The 15,127-nt window shown below is 44.6% G+C and overlaps 1 protein-coding gene across 3 annotated transcripts in view; it reads left to right on the top strand.

The window, feature by feature from the left end:
* The first annotated feature begins 1,643 nt into the window (after positions 1–1,643).
* Positions 1,644–15,127, top strand: part of raver2 (ribonucleoprotein, PTB-binding 2) — a 90,401-nt gene continuing 76,917 nt past the window's right edge. For all 3 annotated transcript variants that reach the window (XM_080195618.1, XM_080195617.1, XM_080195616.1), the window contains exons 1-2: positions 1,644–1,879; positions 14,137–14,203. In XM_080195618.1, coding sequence (XP_080051744.1) covers positions 1,706–1,879; positions 14,137–14,203 — 241 coding nt within the window. In that variant the 5' untranslated portion in view covers positions 1,644–1,705. The remainder of the gene's footprint in view (positions 1,880–14,136; positions 14,204–15,127) is intronic.

Below are 15,127 nucleotides of genomic sequence, written 5' to 3'. Positions count from 1 at the left end.
AGCGTGCAGTCCATCTCCCATGCCATGACCCTCACCCCTTCCCCCCACCTCCGAAAACAAGGATAGAGTGCCCCCGTTCTCATATTTCACCCCATCAGCCTCCACATGCAAAGCATAATCGTCCGCCATTTTTGCCAACCACTAAATATATCTTCCCTTAATTCCCTTTGTCAGCATTCCACAGAGACCACTCCCTCTGGGATAACATAGTCCACTCCTTCACTATACCCAACACCTCTCCTGTCACTCATGGCACCTTCCCATGCAATCGCAGAAGGTGTAACACCTGTCCCTTTACCTCTTTAATACTCACCATCCAAGGTCCAAAACATTCATTCCAGGTTAAGCAGCGTTTCACTTCTCTTTCAATTTGGTGTATTGCATTCGCTGCTCCCAGTATAGTCTCCTCTATGTCAGAGAGACCAAGTGTAGACTGGGTAATCGCTTTGCTGAGCACCTTTGGTCTGTGTGAAATCAGGACCCTGACCTTCCAGTTGCTTACCATTTTAACACACGATCCTACTCCCATCCCACATGTCTGTCCTTGGCCTGCTGCAATGTTCCAGTGAAGTTCAATGCAAACTTGAGGAACAGCATCTCATCTTCCAGCTAGGAACTTCACAGCCTTCCGGTCTCAATGTCAAATTCAACAACTTCAGATGATTAGCTCTACCCCATGTCGACCCCTTTGTTTTCATTCTTTTTTTATGTTCTCTACCTTTCATTTCTTTATTGCCTTTCTTCATTTCCCCCCTACTTTATCCCCCTTACCTTTCTCCATTTTCTAAATTTTACCCCTGTCCCATCCATTACCCCTTTCCCCCAACGTCTTCATCTGTCACAGAGTACTCTCTCATTTTAGGTTCTCTGCCATTTGGCCATTTACACCCCTTGTTCTCTCTTTGGACTGCCATTAGCAGTCTTTTCCCCTGGTTTCTATGGCTATGACTCATCTTTCATTCTCTCACCCTGCAGCATTAGTATCTCCCACTTTCTCTGCCTTTCAGCTTTGACAAGGGGTCCTCTGGACTTGAAAGGCCAGCTCTTTCCTCTCCTTACATACTGTCAAATCTATTGAGATTTTCCAGCATCTTCTTTTATGGTTTCAGATTCCAGCATCTGCAGTAATTTGCTTTTATCCGATTTTCTTTCTCTTTAGTTCTAACGAAGGGCCATCCAGACTCAACATGTTGGCTGTATTCTCTTCCCACAGATGCTGTCAAACCTGCTGAGAATTTCCCGCACTTTTTGTTTTACCTGCAGTACCGCCGTCGGCCCTAAGGGGGCGGTGTTTCTGGCGTTGCAGTACCGGCGCCGCTCTAAGGGGGTGGTGGCTCAAGCGTTGCAGTACCGCACTGGCCCAGAGGAGGCGGTGTCTGGAGCGTTGCAGTACCAGCCTCGCTGGGGCGTTGTCGTACCCGACTGGCCTAAAGGGGGTGGTGTCTGGTGCGTTGCAATACCGGCCTCTCCCTGAGGGGGCGGCGGCTCCGGCGTTGCTGTACCGGTCTCGCCCTGAGGGGGCAGTGTCTCCGACGTTGCAGTACCGGCCTCGCTCTGAGGGGGCAGTGTCTCCGGCGTTGCAGTACCGGCCTCACACTGAGGGGGCGGTGTGTGTCTCTCTTCCCACCCTCCCCCCCCGCCCCTTTCTCCTTTATCCGGCCTCGGGCTCGTGGCCGCTGTGAGTTGTAACGGTTGTTACTCCAAAATGGCGGCGCTGGGCTCCGTGTTCCCACAGCAGGCCCAGGGGATGGGGGAGGAGGGGGAGCTGCCGACTCTGGAGCCCGATGAGATCGAGCGGCGGCTGGAGCGGACCCGCAGGGAGCTGAGCAACAGGCGGAAGATCCTGGTGAAGAACCTGCGGACGGACAGCAGCAACCAGGTACCGGAGAGGGAAGTGGGGGGTGGGAGTTCCTAGGCCAGCCAGAGCCTGCACCGGGGGTGGGGACGGAGGAGGTGGAGGTGGTGGAAGGCGGCTACGACAACAACGCTTTAAAATGTCGGCTCCCCGCTCCTAACCAGTATTTGTATTAATATTCCGCACTCTGCTTACCTGCTCACAGCAACTTCTTCACTCGGGGCCAACTTCAGCAGCTTCTGCCATTGCTCAGGTCTCTTACTCACACACTCTGCCTTACCTACAGGTTAAATCCCTTCCTCCTCAACTTTTAATACGAGCTAAAGCGAGTCCCAGCAGATCTTAAGTTTAGTTTCCAACGCGAGTTGAGTGGAATGCGCATTTTTTTCCTACCCTGTGTTGGAAGTGGAAAGTTTAAATCTGTAGTCAGGTGTGATTTAAAACTTGCAAGTGCGTGTTTGTAATGTGGAGCCTCCTAATGTTGGCTGCTAGGCTGTTTATGATTTTTCTTTAAAAATCGAGTAAACTCGATGCGGAGAGGGCTGAATTTACAAAACAGTGCTGCGGAAAGTCGTATTTTCAGCTGCGTGGTTGTATTTCCGCGAGATATTCCTGGTTTCGTTCTGATGTGACATTTCCATTCCCCCCCGCGCGTTTTAACGATTGAGATCCTTTTTAAACTGCTTGTAGAAAATGAGTCTGCTCAGGTTTTTATTTTCCTTCAAAAATGATCCGTACGGGATTTTTAAAGCACGTATCCAGTGCCAGATATTGGATATTCCTGTACAATTCTTTTTGTATCCTACAGCTGTTGGTTTTTCAAAGCCAGTCTTCAACATCTTAATATTATTGGCTGCACAAACGTAATCAAACAACAAATTCCATAATGAGCAGTGCTTTGTGGTGGTATTGTACCTGGTTATATTACAACCAAGATTTCTTTATTATGTAATTACCATGTCACCAATTTAGGACATAGCAAGGCATCTTCTAAATAGTGAAAAGCTAGGATCAATGTACGTTAGGACGGTTTTGAGGTCCAGATACTCAGACCATTAAAATGCCCTGGACAGGTAGAGAAAATTAAAATGTTGGCTTTTATATCTAGAGGGGTATAATGCAAACAAGGGAATTGAATCATGCTGGCTAGATCACACCTGAAATACACCTCTGGTCGCCACACCTCAAGAAGTGTATATTGGCCTTGGAGGGAGTACAGCATCAATTTATCAGAATAATAACTGGGCTCTAAGGGTTAAAATAAAGATGTGATTCTACAAATTATAATTATTAGTTTCTATTAATTCTCTTCTATTTCCATTGGTTGAGGAGTCTAATGGCAGAATTTTCCTTGCTAGGCTTCTAAACTGAACTGTCAGGCTGTAATGTGAGTCAAAAGCTTGCACTGTGTGGGGTGCAGTCATTCTTTAATGTTCCTCAGAACAGCCAATTAATGGCCAAACAGCAGGTTCATTTCACAGTAAGGATGGTAGGTGGGTTTTTGAAGCTGGAGGGAATTTGATTGGGTTTTTGAAATCCAGGAATGGATGAGCTGTACAGGGCTTGAGCACAAATAAAATCAAGGTTGCCACGTAGTGTGGTACTGAGGAAGTGCTGCACTGCTGGAAGTGTTGCCTTTCAGATGGACCGTTAAAACAAGCCACCATCTGCCGACTTGGATGTAAAATAACCCAGAGCACTATGTTGGAGAACAACAGAGGTGTTATCCTGGTTAGTGTTTGTCAATTGATTTCACAAGATGATTACTTGGTCTTTATCATTATTAAAATTATTCCTCAAGAATGTAATGTGGCTCATTTACACTTGGTTGAAGCAATATGCATTCAAATACAAGGACCTGTTCCTTGCAAGCAAAAGGAATATGCTCAAGCCTTGCATTTTCTTTGAATTGTCTTGAGCTTAGGGAACCTATGGTCCCTGTTGCTTTCTCCATGGCAATACCTCAGCTGATCAAAGTTGACTTGTCAATCAATCAGCACTTTTTTCTTGTTTATATAGAAACATCGAAGCAAGTGTTGGCCATCTGACCCCTCAAATTCACTCCACCATTCTGATCATAGTCAATATCCTGATCCTGCCTTCTACCCATATCCTTTGAACCCTTTAGCCCAAGAACTACATCTAATTTGTTCTTGAAATCGCACAGTTTTAACCCCAACTACTTTCTGTGGTAGTGAATTCCATAGATTCACTACTTTGGGTGAAGAAATTTATCCTTGCCTTCATCCTAAAAGGGTTGGCCCTTTATCCTCATTACAACTCCTAGGCCTAGGTTCCCCCACCATCAGGAACATCCTTTCTGAATCTACTCCGCCTAATTCTGTTGAGATCCCCCGCTCCCTCCCCCCGCTCCCTCCCCCCGCTCCCTCCCCCCGCTCCCTCCCCCCGCTCCCTCCCCCCGCTCCCTCCCCCCGCTCCCTCCCCCCGCTCCCTCCCCCCGCTCCCTCCCCCCGCTCCCTCCCCCCGCTCCCTCCCCCCGCTCCCTCCCCCCGCTCCCTCCCCCCGCTCCCTCCCCCCGCTCCCTCCCCCCGCTCCCTCCCCCCGCTCCCTCCCCCCGCTCCCTCCCCCGCTCCCTCCCCCCGCTCCCTCCCCCCGCTCCCTCCCCCCGCTCCCTCCCCCCGCTCCCTCCCCCCGCTCCCTCCCCCCGCTCCCTCCCCCCGCTCCCTCCCCCCGCTCCCTCCCCCCGCTCCCTCCCCCCTAAACTCCAATGAATATAATCCTAACCAACTTAGTCTCTCCTCATATCACAGACCTGCCATTCCAAGAATCAGCCTGGTCACTGCCCTTCCTCAGATAAGGACACCAAAACTGCTCACAGTACTCCAAGTGTGGCCTCACCAATGTCTTATACAATTGGAGTAAAACATCCACAGTCCTATACTCAAATCTTCTTGCTGTCAAGGCCAACATATCACTTGCGTTGTTTTCTGCCTACTATACCTGCACACTCACTTTCAGCAACTGGTGCATGAGGACAGCAAGGTCTTGCTGAATGCCCACACCTCAATTTACACTCATTCAAGTAATGTCCTATTATTGCTAACAAAGTGGATAATTGCACATCTATCCATATTACACTGCATATGCCCATTCAGCTTGTCCAAATCATGCTGGAGCATTTCTGCATCCTCCTCACAGCTTGCTCCCCCTCCCATCCAACTTTGTATCATCTGCAAGTTTGGAGATTAGGCATTTAGTTCCCTCTTTCAAATCGTTAATTTAGAACGTGAACATTGTTGTGATTATTTCAAAGTTTGCGTTCTTGTATTTGTCTGAGTAGCAGCACCTCTGTTCAGCATTATCACATTGTTTATGGGTGTTTGCTGTGAGTGTAGTGTGTGCTTAATTTCCTACATTACAGTCATAACCACATAAAGTATTTATGTAGGACTTTTTAGGAAGTCTACTGTTCATGAAAGGCACTATATAAATACAAGTCCTTTCCCCAGTTCATGTTCACTTGAATGCCCTTTCTTTTTGCTCCATGCAAAGTTTGCTGTTGTAGGCATTTCTCACCCAGTGAACTGAAACGTGACCTTACTTACAAAGTACTCTGGAATAGTGGGTTTCAGGGTGAACAATGATGAGCTTTGCACTCAAATTGGTACTGAATACTATTGCACTTTCCTGATTTCTCTCAATCTCTAAATTGACTATTCAGGAGATAGGCTAAAAACTATGAATCAAGTTTAATTAATAAAATAGGGACATATTGTGAGATTTTCAATCTGAAGTCAGAATATAGGAAAAAGGATGGTATGAAGAAGCTTGAATGGGACAAGGGAAGTAAGTTTTAAAAAGTATTAACCATGGATGCTACTCAAACTCATCTTTAAATGATAAAGCACTGACCTTTCTCTTTGTGGGCAGTGGGGCAAGGTGATAGTTGAAGTTGGAGGCGAAGTACTCAACAAAAGTGTTCTATTTTGATTTTAGAGTCAAGCAAAGCATGAGCAAGAAATTGAGTGTGTGAGAGTAAGTTAGGAAAAGGCAGAAAAACATTAAATGGGAAGAGATAATGGAAATACACACGTGAGAACTAAAGGAAGTAGCAGTGATAAATACTAATCTGTTCTTTGATTTGCTATTGTCACATTAATATTCAGTGAAAAGTATTTTCTTGCATGCTATACAGACAAGGTATACTCTTCATAGAGAAAGAAAGGAGTGCAGAATATAGTGTTATAGTCATGACTAAGGTGTAGAGAAAGATCAACTTAACGTGAGGTAGGTCCATTCAAAAGTCTGATGGCAACCGGGCATTGATATGTGACCTCAGACTTCTGTGTTTTTTCTTGGTGGAAGAGAGTGCCTGCTGTGTGAGGTCTTTGATTATGCTAGCTGCTTTTCCCAGGCAGCAGAAAGTGCAAACAATCAATGGATAGAAAACTGGTTTGTATGATGGACTGGGCTTCATTCACGACCATTTGTAGTTTTTTTGCAGTCTTAGAGCAGAGGCCATATCAAGCTGTGATACAATCAAAAAGAGTGCTTTCTATGGTGTATTTGTGAAAGTTGATGAGAGTTGTAGCAGACGTGCCAAATTTCCTTAATCTTCTGAGAAAGTAGAGGTGTTGGTGGGCTTTCTTAACTATAGAATTGGCATGAGGGGACCAGGACAGGCTGGTGATCTGGGTACCCAAAGACTTGAAGCTATTTATACTTCATCCCCATTGATGTAGACAGGGGCATGTTTTCCACTGTGCTTCCTGAAGTTGATGACTATTTCCTTTGTTTTGTGCACATTGAGGGAGAGATTATTGTTGTTGCACCAGTTCACCAAATTCTTTATCTTGTTTCTGTACTCCATCTCATTATTGTTTGAAATCTGACCCACTGCAGCGGTGTCATCAGCAAACTTGAAAATCAAGTTAGAGGGGAATTTGGCCGCACAGTTAATGTATAAGGAGTATAGTAGGGGGCTGAGGACACAGTCTTGTGGGGCATCTGTGTTGAGGATGATCATGGAGGAGGTGTTGTTGCCTATCCTTACTGATTGCAGAAGATCATGGAAGACCAGAAATATTCCAGAAAAAGTAGGGAACCAAGGATCTGGAATGGGGGACTTAGTAATACTGGACTAAAGTATTTTTTAAAAAAGTACCCTGGTGTTTTAAAACTGGTAGGTACAGAGCTAGTGAATACATTAGTTTTAATTTACCAAAATGCTCAAAGATCTTGAACAGTCCCTAATGGTTTTGAAGATAGCAAATGTAACCACTATTCAAAAAAGGAATGAGTAAGCTGGGAGTTATAGGCCTGATCTGCCATCAGTATAGAAAATACAAGAATGTATTAGAGAAAAATTGTAGAATATCTAGCAAATCATATGATTTGGATGGAGTCAATATGGATTTAGCAAATGGAAATCTTGTTTGGTTACATTTTCTGTTGCAGTTATTAGAGTAGATAGAAGAAAATCAGTGGATGAACATAAGAAATAGGAGCAGGAGTAGGCCATCTAGCCCTTCGAGCCTGCCCCGCCATTCAGTAAGATCATGGCTGATCTGTCGTGGCTCAGTTCCACATTCCCACCCTCTCCCCATAACCCTTAATCCCCTCGCCTATCAAAAACCCATCAACCCGCGTCTTAAAAATATTTAGCAAGGTAGCCTCCACCACTTCAACGGGCAGAGAGTTCCAGAGAATCACCACCCTTTGAGTGAAGAAGTTCCTCCTCAACTCCGTTCTAAACCACCCCCCCTTTATCTTGAAGCTGTGCCCCCTAGTCCTACTATCCTTTCTGAGCGGGAAGTATATTAAGTGTCCAGAAAATATTTGATATGGGGTTAATATGCACAATAAGGGCTTATGGGTCTTGGAGTCACGTATTAGCATGGATTCAGAGATTGTTCTGTCAATTTACCAAAGTCCAAAATTTCACAAGAATTTGCTTCAAAATTGAGCCCTATAATTGTGAACATAATCAGTCCCCAACTAGAAAATACTTTTTTGAAAGTAGAAATTGGCTCATAAAACCAACTGATTGCTAAGGCACATTCCAGAAGCTTCTCCTTTGTTAAGACTGAAGATAATTGATTTCACATAATTAAATATATTTGATTTAAACCATGAAAACAAGTGCCAGCTGCAATTCAAGTTGGTAGCACTCTTGCCTGAGTCAGATGGTTGTGGGTTCAAGTGCTACTTGAGCACAAAATCTAAGTGGGCTGTCTTTTGGATAACGTGTTAAACTGGAGCCTTGTCTATACTTAGATGTAAAATTTCAAAACAAGACTAGCCAAAGATCAATGGGTCCTCCCTGGTAACTTGACTAACGTCTATCTCTTAACCAGCGCCTCAAACAAATGATCTAATCATTACCTTGTTGCTGTTTGTCAAACTTGCAACTGTTTTGTGCATTGCAACTGTAACTACATGCTTTGGGAATGTTTTTTAAATTTGTTCATGGGATGTGAGCATTGCTGGCAAGACTAGCATAGAACATAGAACACTACAGCACAAACAGGCCCTTCGGCCCACGAGTTGCGCCGATCACATCAACACCTACCAATCCATAGACCTATCTATAACCCCCAATCACACTAAATCCCATATACTCATCCAGAAGTCTTTTAAAAGACCCCAGCGAGTTCGCCTCCACCACCACTGACGGCAGCCGATTCCATTCACTCACCACCCTCTGAGTGAAAAACTTACCCCAACATCACTTCTGTATTTGCCTCCCTGCACCTTGTGCCCAACTGCCCTTGAGCCACTGCACTGTGGTATCAGCATGTTGTCAAGGAGGAAGTTTCACTAGGCCAAAACTGTGGCAGAAAATTCAGGATGTTATGTGGAGGGAAGCTTGCAGGTGGTAGTTTCACCAAGAACATCCTTTTAGGTGGTACTTCCCACAGGTCTGAAATATGCTGTTGCACCTTATAGGTGTTGCAGATTTCTGCATTTGTGTGCCATTAGTGGAAGGGCATGAGTCATCGACATGATGTGCTCATCAAATTGGCTGTTTTGTTCTGGATAATGTCCAACATTTTGAATATTGAAACTGCATTCATAAGAACGTAAGTACTAGGAGTAGGAATAGGCCATCTGGCCCTTCGAGCCTGCTCTGCCATTCAGTAAGATCATGCTGATCTTTTTGTAGACTCTGCTCCACTTGCCTGTCCACTCACCATAATCCTTAATTCCTTTACTGTTCAAAAATGTATCCTTGCCTTAAAAACATTCAATGAGCTAGCTTCAACTGCTTCACTGGGCAGGGAATTCCACAGATTCACAACTTTGTGTGAAGAAGTTCCTCAACACTGTCCTAAATCTGTTCTCCCTTTAAGGCCATGCCCCCGGTTCTGGTTTCACCTGCCAGTGGTTTTTTCCCTTCACAAGCTTATGTTTCTATAAGATCTCCCCTCATTCTTCTGAATTCCAGTAAGTCCTGTCCACTCAGTCTCTCCTCATAAGCCAACCCCCTCAACTCAGGAATCAACCTAGTGAATCTCCTCTGTACCCCCTCTGGTGCCAGTATATCCTTTCTCAATTACGGAGACCACAACTGTACACCGTACTCCAGGTGTGGCCCCTCAAATTTGTGGCTGGTCCAGCTGAGGTTCTGGTCAATGGTAATGACTAGGATGCTGATTAATTAGGGTTGCTTTGAATTTAATATCAAAGGGAGATGGTTAAATTTTGTTCATGTTGGAGATGGTCATTACCCACAACTTACCAGCCCAAGTTGAAATGTTGTGCAGGCCTTGCTACATGCTGCTACAGGCTTGCTACGTGCTCAGATACTTTAGTATCTGAGGAATTGCAGATGGGGCTGAACACTGCAATCATCAGCGAGCATACCCTAATTCTAACCTCTATGTGATAGTGCCCTGGACACTACTCTTGAGCAGTCCTGTGATATAGTCCTAGGGTTGAGTTGAATGGCATTCAACAATTACAGCCTTTTTAAAATTCCAGCCAGTGCAGAGCTTCCCCCTGATTTCCATTGATATCAATGAGTTTGAAATGAATTGAGAATATTTACTGGAAAAAGGTAGTTACAAAACAACATGCAACATGAATTTGCAAGTGAAAGTGGTGTTGTGCATGTGGACTTTCAAAAAATGTTTGATAATATACAAAATAGACTTGTTAGCAAAATTAAAGCCCACGGGGTTAGAGGAAAGTATAATAAGTTTCACCGCACCAGGTTAAAGTCCAACAGGTTTATTTGGTAGCACAAGACGCAAGCTTTCAGAGCACTGCTGTTTCATCGGATGAGTGGGAGTTCTGTTCACAAACAGGGAGTATATAAATACGAACTCAATTTACAAGATAATGGTTGGAATGTGAGTCTTTACAGGTAATCAAGTCTTAAAGGTACAGACAGTGTGAGTGGAGAGTGGGTTAAGCACAGGTTAAAGAGATGTGTATTGTCCCCAGCCAGGACAGTTAGTGAGTTTGCAAGCCCAGGCAAGTCGTGGGGATTACAGATAGTGTGACATGAATCCAAGATCCCGGTTGGGAGCAACCTCATGTGCAGAACTTGGCTATCAGTTTTTGCTCCGTGATTCTGCAGTCGTCTAGGCAACCTTGGAGAATGCTTTAACCTGTGCTTAACCCTCTCTCCATTCACACTCTACCTTTTAAGACTTGATTATCTGCAAAGACTCGCATTCCAACCATTCTTGTAAATTGAGTTTGTATTTATATATGTCCTGTTTGTAAACAGAACTCCCACTCACCTGATGAAGTGGCAATGCTCTGAAGCTTTGTGGCTTGTGCTACCAGATAAACCTGTTGGACTTTAACCTAGTGTTGTGAGACTTCTTATTGCGCCTACCCTGGTCCAACGCTGGCATCTTCACGTTAAAGGGAAGTGGCAGTGTGGATATGAAATAGACAATCAAAAAAGAGAGCAGTGGTGAAAGGTTGTTTTTCAGACCACAGGAAAGGATAGAGTGATCTCTTAAAGATATTGGAAGAGTGGGACCATTACTCTTTTTGATGCATGTTAATGACATGAACATGCATGTCCAGGGCTGACTTCACAAATCTTGTGGGTAACATTAATCTCAAGTAATGTAATAACGTGGATGACTAACAGACTTCAGGAGAATAGAGATGGGTTGATGCAATGGATTCATGCATGGTAAATACAATTTAACAGGAAGTGTGAAGCACTTTTGTGGCGATCCTGGGGTTAAATCACCATATAATCACTTGTACACCTATGACTGTGTGGTCAAATTCCCCTCTAGTTCGATTTTCAAGTTTACTGATGGCACCACTGTGTGGGTTGGATCTCAAACAATGATGAGACAGGGTACAAGAATGAGAGAGAATCTGGTGTGACGACAATAATCTCTCCCTCAATGTCAACAAAATGAAAGATTGTCATCAACTTCAGGAAGTGCAAAAGAGAACATGTCCCTGTCTATATCAATGGGGACCAAGTAGAAAGGGTTGAGCTCTTCAAGTTTTTAGGTGTCTCGTCCTCGGTTAAGAAAGGCCACCAATGCCTCCGCTTCTCCGGGGACTAGGGCAAGTTGGCATGTCAGCTACGGCTCTCACCAACTTTTACAGGTGCACCGTAGCAAGCATTCTTTCTGGTTGTGTTACAGCTTGATATGGTTCCTACTCTGCCCATGACCACAAGGAGATGCAGAAAGTCATGAATGTAGCCCAGTCTATCACGCAAACCAGGCTCCCATTCATTGATTGTCATCATTTCCTACTGCTTCGACAAAGCCCATGCACCCTAGGCATTCTCTCTTCCATTGGGAAAAACGTACAAAAGACTAAGGTTACATAAGAACATAAGAAATAGGAGCAGGAGTAGGCCAACTAGCCCTTCGAGCCTGCCCCGCCATTCAATAAGATCATGGCTGATCTGTCGTGGCTCAGTTCCACATTCCCGCCCTCTCCCCATAACCCTTAATCCCCTCTCTTGTCAAAAACCCATCAACCCGCGTCTTAAAAATATTTAGCGAGGTAGCCTCCACCACTTCAACGGGCAGAGAATTCCAGAGATTCACCACCCTTTGAAGAAGTTCCTCCTCAACTCCGTTCTAAACCGCCCCCCCTTTATCTTGAAGCTGTGCCCCCCTAGTCCTACTATCCTTTCTGAGCGGGAAGAGTCTCTCCACCTCTATCCTATCCATCCCATTCATCATCTTATACGTCTCGATGAGATCTCCCCTCATTCTTCTAAACTCTAACGAGTACAAGCCTAATTTATTCAGCCTCTCATAGCTCAACCCCCTCAACTCCGGCATCATCCTAGTAAACCTCCTGGGCACTCCCTCCAAGGCCAAAATATCCTTGCGTAAGTACGGCGCCCAAAACTGCACACAGTACTCCAGCTGTGGCCTCACCAATGCCCTATACAGCCGCAGCAAGACCTCCCTACTTTTATATTCAATCCCCCTCGCAATGAAGGCCAGCATCCCATTCGCCTTCCTGACCACCTGCAAGCTGGGTTTTTGCGACTCATGCACAAGGACCCCGAGATCCCTCTGCACCGTCGCCTGCTGCAGTTTTTCTCCACGCAAGTAATAATCCTTCCTACCATCATTCCTACCAAAGTGGACCACCTCGCACTTGCCAACATTAAATTCCATTTGCCATTTCCTGGCCCATTCGCCCAGCCTATCTAGATCCTTCTGTAGACTCTCCACACCCTCCGCACAATTTGCCTTTCCACCAATCTTGGTGTCATCAGCAAATTTCGACACCCTACACTCGGTTCCCTCCTCCAGATCATCTATATAAATGGTAAAAAGCTGAGGCCCCAGCACCGACCCCTGGGGCACTCCACTAGTCACCATCCGCCAATCCGAATAGCACCCATTGACCCCCACTCTCTGCCTCCTATTTGACAACCAATCCTCTATCCACGCTAACACCCTACCCCCAATTCCATGCCCCCTGACCTTCTGCAATAACCTCTTGTGAGATACCTTGTCAAACGCCTTCTGAAAATCAAGAAAAGACCACATCCACCGCCCTAGACACATCCTCATAGAACTCAAGTAAATTTGTCAGACACGACTTCCCTTTAACGAAACCGTGCTGCGTCTGCTCTATCAAGCAGTTCCCCTCGAGATGCCTCGCTATTTCCTCCTTGATGACGGATTCTAACATTTTACCTACAACAGACGTTAAACTAACTGGCCTATAATTCCCTTCCTTTTGCCTGCCACCCTTCTTAAACAACGGCGTAACGTTAGCCGTTTTCCAATCTTCCGGCACTTCCCCGGAATCCAGCGACGTCTGGAAAATAACCACCAAGGCATCCACTATCACCTCCGCCATTTCTTTCAGAACCCTCGGATACATTCCATTCGGTCCTGGGGACTTGTCCACAATCAGCCCCTCCAGTCTGTCGAGTACCGCCTCTCTAGTAACAGTAATGTCATTGAGACCCTCCAGTCCTACCACCTTTCCATCTCTAACATCCGGCAAATTATTCACGTCCTCCCCCGTGAAGACCGAAACAAAAAAGTTGTTCAAGACCTCAGCCATATCCCCATCCCCTACCACTAAGTCCAACTAACTCAACAGCTTCTTCCCTGTTGCTGTCAGACTTTTGAATGGACTTGCCTTGCATTAAGTTGATCTTTCTCTATATCCCGAGCTATGACTGTAACACTACCGTCTCTCGTTTCCTTCTCTATGAAGTGTTTTGTTTGTATGGCGCAAGAAACAATACTTTTCACTGTGTTAATATGTATGACAAATTAAAACTAGTCAGCTCTCAAAGGGAGAGCATGCTGTGGCCAAAGAAAATTCCAGCACAGGAACAGGCCCTTCAGCCCTCCAAACCTGCTACCTGACTCAACTATAACCCCCTACCCTTGAGCCAGATTCTTCTATTCCCATCCTATTCATATTTGTCAAGACGCCCCTTTAAAAGTCACTTTTGTCTCTGCTTCCACTACCTACCTCAGCAGCAATTTCAAGTGAGCCACTGTTGTGAATAAAAAAATTCTTGCCTCTTGCATCTCCATTAAACCTTGCCCATGGCAACTTAAAGCTGTGCTGCCTAGTAATTGACTCTTCTACCCTGGGGGGAAAAAAAAACTTGACTAGCCACTCCATCCTGTGGGACTGTGGTGACTTTACCTTTAATCTAATTCAGATGTACTTTAAGACTACAGCTCCTCAAATGCATTCCAGATTTGAACCTCAAACCATCCCTACCAACTTATTTATCTGACTTCTGAACATTTCCTTCTCAGTGCATTTTAATCGTTACTTTAAGTATTTGAATGTGCTTAATTAAATGGCTAATATTTTATTTTATGATCTAGGAAATACATGACTTGTTCAAAGACTATGAATTGAAGTACTGCTATGTGGATAAGAACAAAGGAACTGGTAAGTTAGGATTATTTCAAAATGTTTGAGAAATGGATCTTGAACCTGACTACCATTCATCAAGAATGAGTGTTTTTGGAGGGGGATAATTTCTTACTTTTTTTGTTCTCTGGTTAAGATACTTGCATTCTTTTGCAGGCCTTTAGTGCATCCATTGTCACAGCGGCAGTCGAAGAATCATTTCGTTACTAGCACTCAGTAGTAACTATTTCAGCAGGCGATAAGAGAATATTGAAACTGCAGTGTTTGTTGAAATTAAAATATTCTGGCTTTTTCTCCAAAGAAATGTTACTACTTGGTTTGACAATTGGCATGCAGCTTTTGAATTAGATTCTGATGTCAGTGTCAGCATGTAGGATTTTAAATTGGCTATTTCTGTTTAGTTCAATGACAGCCAGTTAGAAACAACTGTCATCTACAACTAGGAGATCTGATATGACGCAAGTTTGAGGTTGCAGTTTAGCCTGGAAAACCAAGATGGAAAACTTTGTCATGTAAATCAAATTAAAAGTTTTGTTTTCTTTTCTTTTTCTCATTTTTCCATTTTCTGTAGAATTATTACAGAATCCTTATAGTGCAGAAAGAGGCAACTGGGCCAATCAAGCCTGCACTGACAACAATCCCACCCAAGTCCTCTCCCCAATGACTCTACGTATCGACGCTGCCAATATCCCTGACACTAAGGGGCAATTTAGCATGGCCAATCCACCTAACCTGCACTCCTTTGGACTGTGGGAAGGAACTGGAGTCCCCAGAGGAAACCCACACAGACACTGGGTTTTGAAGCGGGGGTTGGAGGAAAATGTGCAAACTCCGCACATTCAATTAATTGGATTTAAAGCTGTAAAAATTTCTCACTTCAGGAGGACAAGTGTGAAAATATCCAATGTTAATCTTGTGTTTCTAAAGCTCAGTTTCAACCAT

The sequence above is a fragment of the Carcharhinus amblyrhynchos genome, chromosome 9 (genome assembly GCF_965287045.1).
Source record: "Carcharhinus amblyrhynchos chromosome 9, sCarAmb.v2.hapA, whole genome shotgun sequence".
NCBI lineage: Eukaryota > Metazoa > Chordata > Chondrichthyes > Carcharhiniformes > Carcharhinidae > Carcharhinus > Carcharhinus amblyrhynchos.
This window is presented reverse-complemented; position numbering and strand designations above follow the sequence as displayed.